At 38.6% G+C, this 11,657-nt stretch overlaps 1 protein-coding gene across 8 annotated transcripts in view; it reads right to left on the reverse strand.

The window, feature by feature from the left end:
- FOXK2 (forkhead box K2) overlaps nt 1–11,651 on the reverse strand; it is a 93,899-nt gene extending 82,248 nt beyond the window's left edge. For 5 of the 8 annotated variants that reach the window (XR_001358450.2, XM_025210173.1, XM_006028739.3 and 2 more), the window contains exons 1-3: nt 11,406–11,651; nt 11,187–11,315; nt 9,344–9,469 (exon numbers count right to left, since the gene is read on the reverse strand). Coding sequence is in view for 4 of the 8 variants with exons in the window: in XM_025210173.1 (XP_025065958.1) it covers nt 9,344–9,469; nt 11,187–11,315; nt 11,406–11,602 (452 nt within the window). In the remaining 4 variants the exon portion in view is untranslated. Of the gene's footprint in view, nt 1–4,258; nt 4,334–8,288; nt 8,501–8,593; nt 8,666–8,785; nt 8,896–9,343; nt 9,470–11,186; nt 11,316–11,405 lie in introns of those variants that run through there. The other 3 variants (XM_025210177.1, XM_025210178.1, XM_025210179.1) reach the window with 3 other exon arrangements.
- Between the last annotated feature and the right edge of the window lie 6 nt (nt 11,652–11,657).

The following is an 11,657-nucleotide window of genomic DNA, read 5'->3' on the forward strand; positions in this document are numbered from 1 at the left end:
GAGGCCATAGCACAGCAGAAGTATCCAGGGTCTCTGAGTCTCTGCCTAGGGCACCAAAATTGCTAGTTGTCTTTGTACAAACCCGTGAGTGCACTTACTATAATTAAAACAGAGACTTGCCTTTTGATTTCATCCCCCCTCCCCATTGTATTTTCACAATTTATATCCCTGAAGAAGACATAAACGTAGTACTCTATGGTGTTCATGAGCGAAAGATCACAAAACCTAATCATTAGTCAAAAACACCTCCAACATTCTATATTAGAGAATTACTTCCCTTACAAAAAAGGGCCAAACAATTACCTCCCCAAAGCAGGAATTGCAATGGCATCTCTTCAGCTATGGTTTTACTAAATAAAACACAGAACAAAACCCAATCGCATCATGTTCACAGAGACATGCAACACCATTCAACAGGTAGTGTGGGTCATTCTTTTCTGTGAGCCAGGTGTCTGAAGTCAGCAAGAACCCTATACAGAGAACCGGATAGTAGGAATTCACTCATTTCAGTTCCTTTCTGGTTAACCGAAATGGCACTGACAAAAGGAAAGGTATACACTATGCCAGAAGTGGACAATTTATGGCACAGGCAGCCTGTGGCACGTGGCAGACCAGGGATGGGCCAGGAAGCAGAAAGCAAGGCAGCAAAATTGAACAGGAAGCACAGGGAAGGAAGCAGAAAGAGAGGAGACAGGGAGCACAGGGCTGGGAGCAGAAAGCAGAGTAGCAGATCAGGCAGGGGAAAGGGATCAGACTGGTACCTGGGGAGGATACAGGATTAATTTGTGGCATGGCTGCCAAAAAGGCTGGCCTCCAACAGACTATGTAATGAGAACATTTTCATTTTTAAGACGTTCTAGGCTTGTTGTCTAAGCTGCCTGACTCTTGATAACGGGATTTGAATACTGCAATAACCCTCTTTTCATGGGACTTTAGCTTCACTGTAACAGGAAAACATTTCAGAACAAGGCATACCACTACTAAGGGGGGAGTTGTATTTTGGAAGTTATTTTGCAACTTTAAAATAATGATCAAGATTTACCTGCTTGGCATTCCCTTCAGTGGAAGCTGCTTTTAAACTCTGAAAATGGCCGTTAGATCTCACTACTAACCAATTATGTGTGTGCACATGGGGTGGAGAGGAAGGGGGAAGAGAAAGAGGCAAAGAAAATATGTTGTTCAGCACTTAACCTCACATTTCTTGCCTCACCAAGAGCTGTCACCTCCTGGTTTCTATAGAGACAATAAAACAAATCTTTCATTGCTGTCTCAAATACCTGAAATCTGTGCAACGTATGAGGCATAAAGATGTTAAAAGTACCTTCAGTGAACCAGTAAGTCACAAAGGATTTCAAGGGACAGGGATAAAATAACTTTTATGAAATTAGCCAAAACATTTTTTTTACATGCCGACAACCTAGTCTCTAAAACCTCTGAGCATTTCACTATTCATTCATAAGGCTCAGAGAAAAAGTACACAAGATTTTCTAGGGTGTATAATTTTAAATCAATCCTTAATATCATTTATATTTCCATTACATTAACCTGCCACTGAAAGTTAAAGTAGATGTCATTTAATTGATGACAACAATTTAATGCAATTTCCTTTGTTACTGCTACAGCTCTTTCCAATTGTTTTTGTGAATGAATTGAACATCTGGAGTTATTTCAGTCTGAGAGAAACATTAAATAAACTTGTCCTTAGAAGTGTTATAATCACCCTAAGAATGGAGTGACAGAAAATACAGATCATTGGAAGAGTTTCTAAACAAAATACATTAAAGTTTTCCATTGGATATTTATATTTCTTTAGCTATGGGGCCCAATCATCACTATACTGATTTTAAACAAGGGAAAAATATTGCCAGGCCAAAAGGTAAGGGGAATAAATACAACTTCAAAATGCAGTACTTATGAAATATGGTGCTTTGGAAGTCAAATTCCCATGTAAATGACTATAAATGTGTCTTCATTTAGATTGCAGGTATCAAGTATATCCACATTTAAATCCAGCCAGAATGCTTACATTGCAAAGATTCAGTAGTTCTACGGCTACACAGAACGCAGGGCAGAAGTAATGCAACATTAAGCAAAATGTTTGTGTGACTGCTGGTCTGTATTTCAATTAAAAGCCAATATGTAAAAAATGGAAAAAGACGCCATCCTTCGACATGCCCTGTGGCCATGCACCCAGATTTAATGTTGTTGGGAGGGTAGTCAACATCTTTACTCAACTGGCCATTTGCCCATGCCTCTTTTGGACTTAATATACTGGTAGAACAGCAGCAGAGCAAGCTTTTGCAACTGTTTTTCTTCCCTTTTACTTGAGCTCATACTTTAATTTGCTTTTTGCATGATTCACTGGACAAGACCACTGCCCTCCAAAATCAGCTATTGAAGTGTACAACTATTTCTCATCTTCTAGAAGGATAATCCCTGCATGCTGCAATACTGCAAAAACAAAAAAGGAGCAATGTTTACTTTTCCCTTCACAATTTCCAATTCCCTTCAACTCCTAAGTGCGTATGTCACAACAGGAATTAAAAAAAAAAAAAATTAAAAGATATCATTGGTAATTATATGCACTGTACCATATTCAGATACTATGTACTAGCAGAACCAGAATTTGTTGCTTAACTAACAAATGCACAAATTGAAAAATCTCTGTGTAGGTAATTTTAGGCTATTCTTAATACAAACATATCAAGTAGACAAGGTTCCTTGGGTGAATTTGATATCTTTTATTAGACCAAAGATATCAAATTCACCCAAGGAACCTTGTCTGCCTATGTCCTTAGACCAACACGGCTACAACCTACACCCCTGCAACATATCAAGTATGTACTTATAATTAGTAAAACTTGGGGAGATCAGACTGGCAGTCAGTACTTAAACATGACACAGGAACAAGTTCCCTGCCAAAAATCTCTCGTTAATGTGCACTGAAGCTGCTCTTGTATGTTTGGCTCCAGAATGTGACTGACCATACTGAGTTGAATCCTTCTTGGTCTGTGATGCCAAAGTTAAGTTGGAGAAAGAGTTTAAAGAAATGTTTGTCTTCTCAGCTAGCCCATTTCAATAGCTGGAATTGCATTAATGAACATGAGGCAGCCAGGAGGAAACTGAAAGGCACAAAAGGGGGGGGAGGGTGGAGAGAGAAGGGATCATGGGAAGTGCTAAAACTTTTCTTCTCAGAGGGCAGTTTCAAAACAAATGCTGTTCCCTTCTGCTCAATTAAAAAATAAATCAGCAGTTTAACATTTAAATAGTTATACAAACAGGAGAACTTACAGTTAATTGTTCTGTCGCTACTTTTGAAATACAGCAAGTTAAAAACAAAGAATTTGTTCAATTACAACAGGTAAACTAAAATGGTTTTTAAAACTGCATATTGTGTGTCCTCAACAAGAACCTGACCCTGCTCCCAAACAAGTCAATGAGTAGAGAAAAGCTTTGACTGAGTTAATTGGTGCAGGATCAAGATCTGAAGCCTGTGTGGTTGACAGAGTATCTCAAAGTTCTTGGCCACTTAGCTCGTAGATATTAGCAAAATCATTTGACACGCATGAACTGAACACACACTCAATTCACTATTCTGAAATAATAACAAATTTCAAGACTACTCAATCAGTAACTACATAAAAAACTTGCAAAACATGCTAGACTCTACTGAGTTTCAATAATTATGGTATGCATTCCAAGCTGGTGTCCTATTTATAAACAAGACAGTAAATAATTGATAGATTCATAAAGCATTAGTTTCCACTACTTGGCAGACCAAAATGAGAGATCAAAATAGTTAACAATGAAATACATCTAAATAAATCTATGACATAATATCTGACCTGTTCTCTTATTTTCTGGAAAAGAACAATACAGCCTAAATGCCTCTTTGTACTGATAGCCTGTTCAAATACATCTTGTTCATAGCTGCAGGAGATTAACATATTCTTAAAAATTTTATTAATGTGTTAATCCAGACTATAGGAAGCAAAGCATAATTCTCAAACATATCTCAGATTATCTTCTAATAGTGTGGTTTAATGGTTTCTCTTTTCCATCAGAGAACCATGTTTAACAGTGTCAGTCACCTCTGGTTTCAGACTCCCATTATGAAACAATCCACTCCGCATGCTTTATTAATGTTAACATACCACAGTAAAATTTTAGTTAATGAATTTTAATTGGCTGATCAACAGTTAACATGAGCTTTTATTCTACAGTTTACAGTAAGTTTTCCATTAAAAAAAATCCTCACAGCAAAACCAGATGGGATCAAAAATGTCAGAGCACCATTAAGCAAGCACTTGATTCTCTCCTCCTGTTGGTCAGTCTGAAAATAAATATGAGAATAATCATTAAAGATACTAGTTCTGCAACTTTCAGAAATCTAAATACAAATATGGTATCATTAACACAGGAGTTATATTTGGAAAAGTATTTAGTAACAGAATGTCACTTGACCATTTTTGTTTCCAATTCCTGGATTATGAAAATTGGTAACAATTCATTTTTGTCTCTCATGTGCAATACTTTTTGCCATATTAGTATATATTTGCAATATTTATTTTCAATATAATTCCTTAGTTTAGCATACAATGTAGCAATGAATTTAACTATGAAAGTTAAGGTATGCTAAATACCTTATTTCGCTGTAAGAACAAAAAATATAGTCTCACATTCACTTCAGAAGTTACAGTAGGAAAATAGTGGTAGATGATATAAGTAAACATTTCCTAACATAAAATATTAACACAATAATCTAAAAAAGGAAACTGGCTACATCAGTTCATTCTAGTTCAAGTAAGCATTTCCATATTAGGCACTGGCAATGCTGCAGCTGAAAGCATGCTGGTAAAAACTGTCAGTTTTGGAAAAATCGACTTATCAGTGGTGAAGAGGAGGCAATTCTTTGTGAACTGATTTTTTTTTTTTTTTTAAATGATTTTAAACCATGTGTAGCATCTGTGGCTAAAAAGATACTCTTCCATATTTGAACCAAAACCATGTTACTATTCTGAATATATCCAAAGTGACAAGAGGTGCTCAACTCATAGCTCTACACGCAGCTTGAGTGATCAGGTTCTATAAAGAGAAATTCTTTTAAGGCAAACCAATTTACTCATCTCCCTACAAGTCCACTATCCAGCAGCACAGGAGAGGTCCTCTGTGGTTGCTACTGCAGCCTCAGGGTGGACCCCTCCTCATCACTTGCTCTGACACAGGGTGTGAGGGTGAAAAGGTACCCTGAAAAGTAGTCACGGGTCCTCAACGGAATCATCTGTGAGAGGAGGTATTCATATCCCACGCAAGCTCCTCCAAACCTTGTCAGAACTGCAGTGGTTCCACTAGTATACCTTATCTACACTGAGCATCCTAGGAAAATCTCCTACAGCATGTTAGAAGGGCTATCAGCATTTTGAATGCATCATCTCAACTCTTCTATCGGAGGGTGGGATAATTTCAGGAAATCCTCACTGCAGACACTAACAAAAAGTCCTCTAGAACTGAAAAACAGAATATAAAATTTGCCCTTAGGAAGTAGTGTGAACTATTCCCATTCATCTCAGAACATTAAGTTCAAAGACTTTAAAACTACATTACAGTTTTCATTTCTTAGGTCCAGGAATCTCCAACTCATCCCATTCAAGTATTTAAAAACCTGTGCATATAGATGGTGACTACTAATCTTCAGTTTAATGATCTTCATTTTAGTAGTCTTATACAGGGGTGTCAAATTCTTGGATCCCTGAGTCACATCTGGACTGTGAAGTTCCTCACAGGCTAGATCCAGATTCACCTCCAGTGGTGGTATGAGTGGTGGCATTCACCATTGTGGGTTCCTTAGCCACAAAGATTAATGCACCCCTTGCTAACTACTCCATCACCAACATGTGCGCCTGCATACAGAAGCCTGTTGGGAATTCATCAACGGATCTGCCCCTGGACCTGTTCACTTCACCCCTGAAATCCTGGGCCCCTCCCAGACCCCTGCAGGCCAGATGACAGAGCTCCATGTGCTGGAACCAGCCCGTGGTCCACATTTTTGACATCCCTGCTCTACTGGATGTGTTCTCATAGTCCAAACTTTGTTTAAACTGTTGTAAACTGACCAGTTTGGATACCGGTTTCCAGCTGTCCAAACAAATAAGACTCCTTGGAAAGAAGAGTATCCTCCAGTACACAGTATATCTTGGAAGGACCCACAACTGTCAGCAAAACTCTTTAGCAACAACCATTTTTAAAGGAGGTACTGTTATGTCCAACTTCAACACATACCAGGGCCCAGAAACATAGATTTGTAATAGTACCACTGTCACTACATGAGCAGTAGCAATAATGAGGACCAATTCACTTCACAAATTTAGTTTTACCCTAATGAAAAACTCAATAACTGGGGCACTGACAAGAATATGCTCACTGAATAAACTGAGTGTTCATTTATACTGTTTAAGCAAAATAAGTCTTTATAAATATGAAGACAGAAGGCATTCTTCTGTATGCATCATACAATCACCTAACATTATGCTGTAGGTTTAAATCCCAGAAATGCTAGCTTCTCATCTCAATGGGTTTTTTGTCATTGGAGTCTATCTTGATTTACCACAGATCCAGGGAAAGCTTTGAAGATTTCACCTCTCATTGTACGTGCTTCAAAGTCTTTGCCCCTGCTTCTACCTCTGGCCTGTCGTAGTGCTGTTTTGTGACTTGCGGTTGCGCGCAAGGGTCTGAAGTGTTGATTTGGAGAATCCTTGGTAAATAGTTTTCTGCAAATGCATCAGACTAAATTTGGTGGCCCATGAGATCTCTTTCAGTCCTATGTGCCAATTGTTCAAAAGGCTGCATTAAAATGATTTGTTTACAAATATTAATTAGCTAAGTAAGGGTATGTGGAAAACAAACTGCAGTATGACTACTAAACAGACCAGTACTTTAACTAAGTACATGGCACTTTGCTATGGGAACAATAAATTAATATTTCCTGGGCCTTCAGATATGTGCACAAAACAGAGTTCTCTCTCAAGTGTTCAAGGACAACATTACACCCAAAAACCCAGGGAAGCAGGAGACCTTGCTCCCCCTTTACTCTTCAACCGGAACTGAATTCTTAGAACTTTCAAACAAACAAAAAAGAAAAACAATATCCTGAAGAGGTAGAGGATCAACCTTTTCAAGTGAAACAAACTGTTTTTTGCTAAGCTGAGAGAGACTCTCACCACCATCTTTGATATAACTCATTTAGTGATTAGAGTGCTAACTTCAGATTCAGGAAACTCAGATTTAATTCCCTGCCTTGAGAGACCTTTCCTCTCTAACTTTGGGCAGCATATTCAATTTTCATACCTGTTTCCCCATATATAAAATGGGGTTAATAGTACTATGCTACCTCAACAAGCATACTACAAGGAAAAATACACTGCAGATTGCTGCAAGTAACAGCAGTCTACTTATCTTACCTAAATGTTACCACTTGTAGACACTATATTTGGCCATGCAAGTGATCCACATACACATTCTTCAGTAGTTTCAGTGTCTTAAATAATTCTTGTTCCATAATAAAAAAGCTTGTATTTCCAACTTTTCTAGTTCTTAACTGCTATTTATTCATTTTACATCCTGAAGTGTACATATATCTAGAAACCTGGCTTATTTTTTAACAATAAATGTATTTAGCATGTCGTGTCTTCAGAGTAAACTAATGTTAATCTCAACATGCATCTTCACATACATGCCATTTGCTAGATGGCACCAGACTACCATATACTTGCCTAATCCTTGATTATGAAAAAAGCTTAATTGATGTTAAACCACTCTGCATAGAATTTTGGACATATTAGAACAGCAGTCTCAAATAGTGGTAAATGGGCAGATGTAATAGTGGCTTGGTAAGATCAGCCAATGCCCCAGCCCTCTCAAACACTCCTCAGCACTACAGAATTACCTTCAGAACAATGCACTGTCTTGACACAAGCCAGTCCTGAAACAGGAAGCAGCAGAGCTGCCTTAGTAGATACTGCAGGCAGCCTAACTAAGCTCTGCCTCTCAAGAGAGCTGCTTGTCCAGCACAGAATCATTCAAATGTGGCTGTGATACTTCTGAAGTTAGCATATGCAGAGTTTGCTTGGGTGTCTCTACAATATACCCAACCACAGGGACTACAAGGGAGGTAGGCTGCACATGGTACTGAGGAAGGCTGGTTGTGGGATCAAAAAGAAAGATCAAAAAGAAGGAAAACTCAGCATTAGGAGGACATAAAACAAAGTAATCCATAAAAAAAATTCACTTACCCATGCTAGATCAGTTCTGGAACGTCCACTTCAGATCCAGGCTACTTTCTAAACTAGAGTTCTGTCACACTTTAAAAACTGCCATCTTGACGAAAGTTTCTGAGTTTGTCACCTTTCTCTAGCTTGCCATTTGCTTTAATTTTACGCAACGGGCTTGTAAATATAATTCTGCATCACAGGAAGAATTGTTTTCAGAAGCCCCACATGCTCACCTGCCAAAAATCAAAGGGAGAAGAGTTAGCAAAGTCACAAAGAGTAACAGTAGAAAATGAGATTCAGACAAACATGCTGCATGCCTTACATACTTCACCATATTAGCGAGGGGTTTGGACACACCATGCAATGCCAATGTAATGTCCTAGGCTCCCAGTGTCCCCCTGCACACATTAAAAAATATATTTTTTAAAAAGATCAGATAACTAGGATGTGGACCAAATAATTCAGTAACAGTGTTGTGGATAAATGAAACCTAAATAAAGAGTAATGGACAATCATACCTATTTGAGGCTCCTTTGATCTCAACTGTGAATGCCTCAGTTACTGGTGGTACTGCAGTAAAAGAAATCAGCAGTCGACTGATGGTGTGGTTGCCTCCATGAGCACGGCACTATTTTTAGATAGGTTAACAAGTCACTTTGTATGTCACATCACTCAAAAAGCCAACAATGAAATATTTTTCCTTTGAGCAAAATGAACTGCGTGTGTAACAATCCTTTTTGTCTACAGACTGCATTTAGTAACAAGACCTACAGACTATTTCACTGTAAAATATCTGTAGGATATGCTATATTTATGTCTGAAAATGTTACGTGCAATTACAGAAAGCAGAAAGTAGACAAGCAGGTTTGCTGTGTGCTTCTCAGGATTTTTCCAACTTTCCCAAACCATCTCTGAGGTTCTCCCAGCACTTGAGCCATCCATAGCATACAAGTTGTTTTTAAACAACAAATAACCACATGAATGATGAATTTCTAATAAGCAAAATTAAAAGTGATGAAAAATCAACACAAAATATTTTCAGACATAAGACATGTAGGAATAACACTGTCACTAACGTGTCATCTGTCTCTGCTGACAAGCAGTCATCTGACAAATCCCTCTCTTCTTTCACAGTTACAATTCTCACATCTTCAGGTCCAGAACAAGTAGATTCTTTAGACAGCTGGTCATCGTTGCCATATCTACATCATAAAAATACCTATTGTTATTGAACAATTACTTCTACATTAAATCTCTTCGTGCATGCCAAAAGGACACATTCAACTTTGAAATACCATTTAAAATGTTATACTTAACAGATAACAACGTGAGTAGACCCAACAGACTTTTATGCACATCCTGAGTTTTCCTTTCTTTCTTTTTTTTTTTATTATTAAAATGAGTTGCAGATGCTTATGTAGACGTGCTCTTTAAACATTTATTAAGAAAACAGTACTATCAAAAAATTAAGCTTATACCCATCACCTTTAGCACTTATACATAATAATTTTTAATGTAATCCTAATAAATTATTAGGAAGCTTTAAAATCTGGGAAAATATTAGAATCATACCTTTTATGGACATTTAAATAGAACATTTTGGTATCTTTTAAAGAAATACAACATACTACAGGCGACATTAAAATCCCATTTTTCCAATATGTATAATTGAGGCACTTTTCAACACACGCTCAAAGAAAGGTAAACCTCAGTAGAAACGTGACAGAATTTGAAAAAAGACTGGCTATGCCTATAAAACACACAGACCTATTTTCTATGTTATATAAAGCTATTTTAATTAATAACACAGAAGAAAAAACACCATTTATGACAAAGTGGGCTGTTGACCTTGGCTGAGAAATTAGTGCATAAGAATGGAAGAGTATCAGGAACAATGATCCCCACACACCCATCTGCACAATAATAAAATAAAATAATTTTGAAGTCCCAAATTGATGGCATCTCACCCCACTCAAAATTAAATGCTTTGGAAATAGTGTGGTCATTTGGAAGGATTCTACCACATGTGGTGGATGGGACCCAGAATTAAACTGTTTTGGAAAGACGGAGACATGGTGAGGGAAATAACAATATAATATCAATTAAGAGATAACCTTTTAGTGTTTCTATTGAACCTTCCCAAGAACTCTGCAACATGCAAGTGTCACAGGGAATTGATTATTCATCTTCTAGTGGCTGCAAGAATTACAGTTGCAAAAAATCTGAAAGAGAAGTGACACCCCTAACATCACCGACCGGTTTAAAAAAGTTTGGGAAGTTTTAGTAAATGGAAAAGCTGTCCTACCAAATCAGTGTTTTACAGGAGAAAAGACAAAAAAACATTTACTTGGAAATCTGATGGAAATTTTTGGAATCTGCTAAAAATGCATCTTCTCCTGGCTCCAAACCAGAAAATATGAGAAACATTTTTGAATTCCAAAGTGCAAGTTTTATGAATTAACACTTAGGAATTAATTTGGAATTAATTTGAGGGTAGAGATGAGTGGAGGATATGGGATCTGTAGTACTGTGTGGAGTTTAGGGGAAGAAGAAGGAGCTTATTACTATACAGAGATGAAGAAATAAAAAAAAAAAAATATTGATGGAGGCATTGGGGAGCTGAGAGAGACCGGTGGGGAGGGGGCAGGAGCACAAGGCTTCAATGGATATTAATTTGGGTTGTGGCAGTGCTCTCGGTGGGAGATCGGCACCTGTTTGTATGTATATTTTAGCGGGTTGGATGCATTTTTGAACATTTGATGTGTTATTTTGTACACTGGATTTGTTATTTTAAGAACTGGATTCAGTAATAAATAAAGTTAAAGAAAAGGCAAAGAAAACAGTGGCCTGGGGAGGGATTAAAGACCGATAAAAAACCTTTCCTGCGTTACTTCCACGCAGAGAGAGACCGTCACTCACGTTCCGTCAGCTGCTATTAAAGAAGTGTCCTCGGGCGGCGGGGACCTTCCCTCCTTCACGGCGATGCTTCTCGCACCCTCGGGCAGTGCGCACACCGCCGTTTTCAACAGGGGGTCATAGTTGTCGTACCTGCGTTACAGGAACAGGCGCAGGATTAGACCCACTGAGAAAAGCCTGGGTTTGCTTCACGCGAACATACCGCGGGGAAGGGTCACTTACAAGTCCAGCAAAAACCCCGCGACTTCGGCATCGTTTCTGAAATCCAACTTCTCCTTCAGGGTCAGCCACCGGTCGATGTGGTTCCCCACGTAGATCCTCGTCTTCCCCCGTCGCCTGTCCAGGCTTTGCTTCCTCTTCTTCTTCTCCAGGAAGGACAGCACGGGCGGCCGCCCGCACCGCTTGGCTGGCACCGACATCCCGAGCGAGGCGCGACCGGCGCGAGGGGGGCGGGGAGGGACACCCGAGGTGGCG

Source organism: Alligator sinensis, unplaced genomic scaffold, assembly GCF_000455745.1.
Source record: "Alligator sinensis unplaced genomic scaffold, ASM45574v1 scaffold694_1, whole genome shotgun sequence".
NCBI classification, from domain to species: Eukaryota; Metazoa; Chordata; order Crocodylia; family Alligatoridae; genus Alligator; species Alligator sinensis.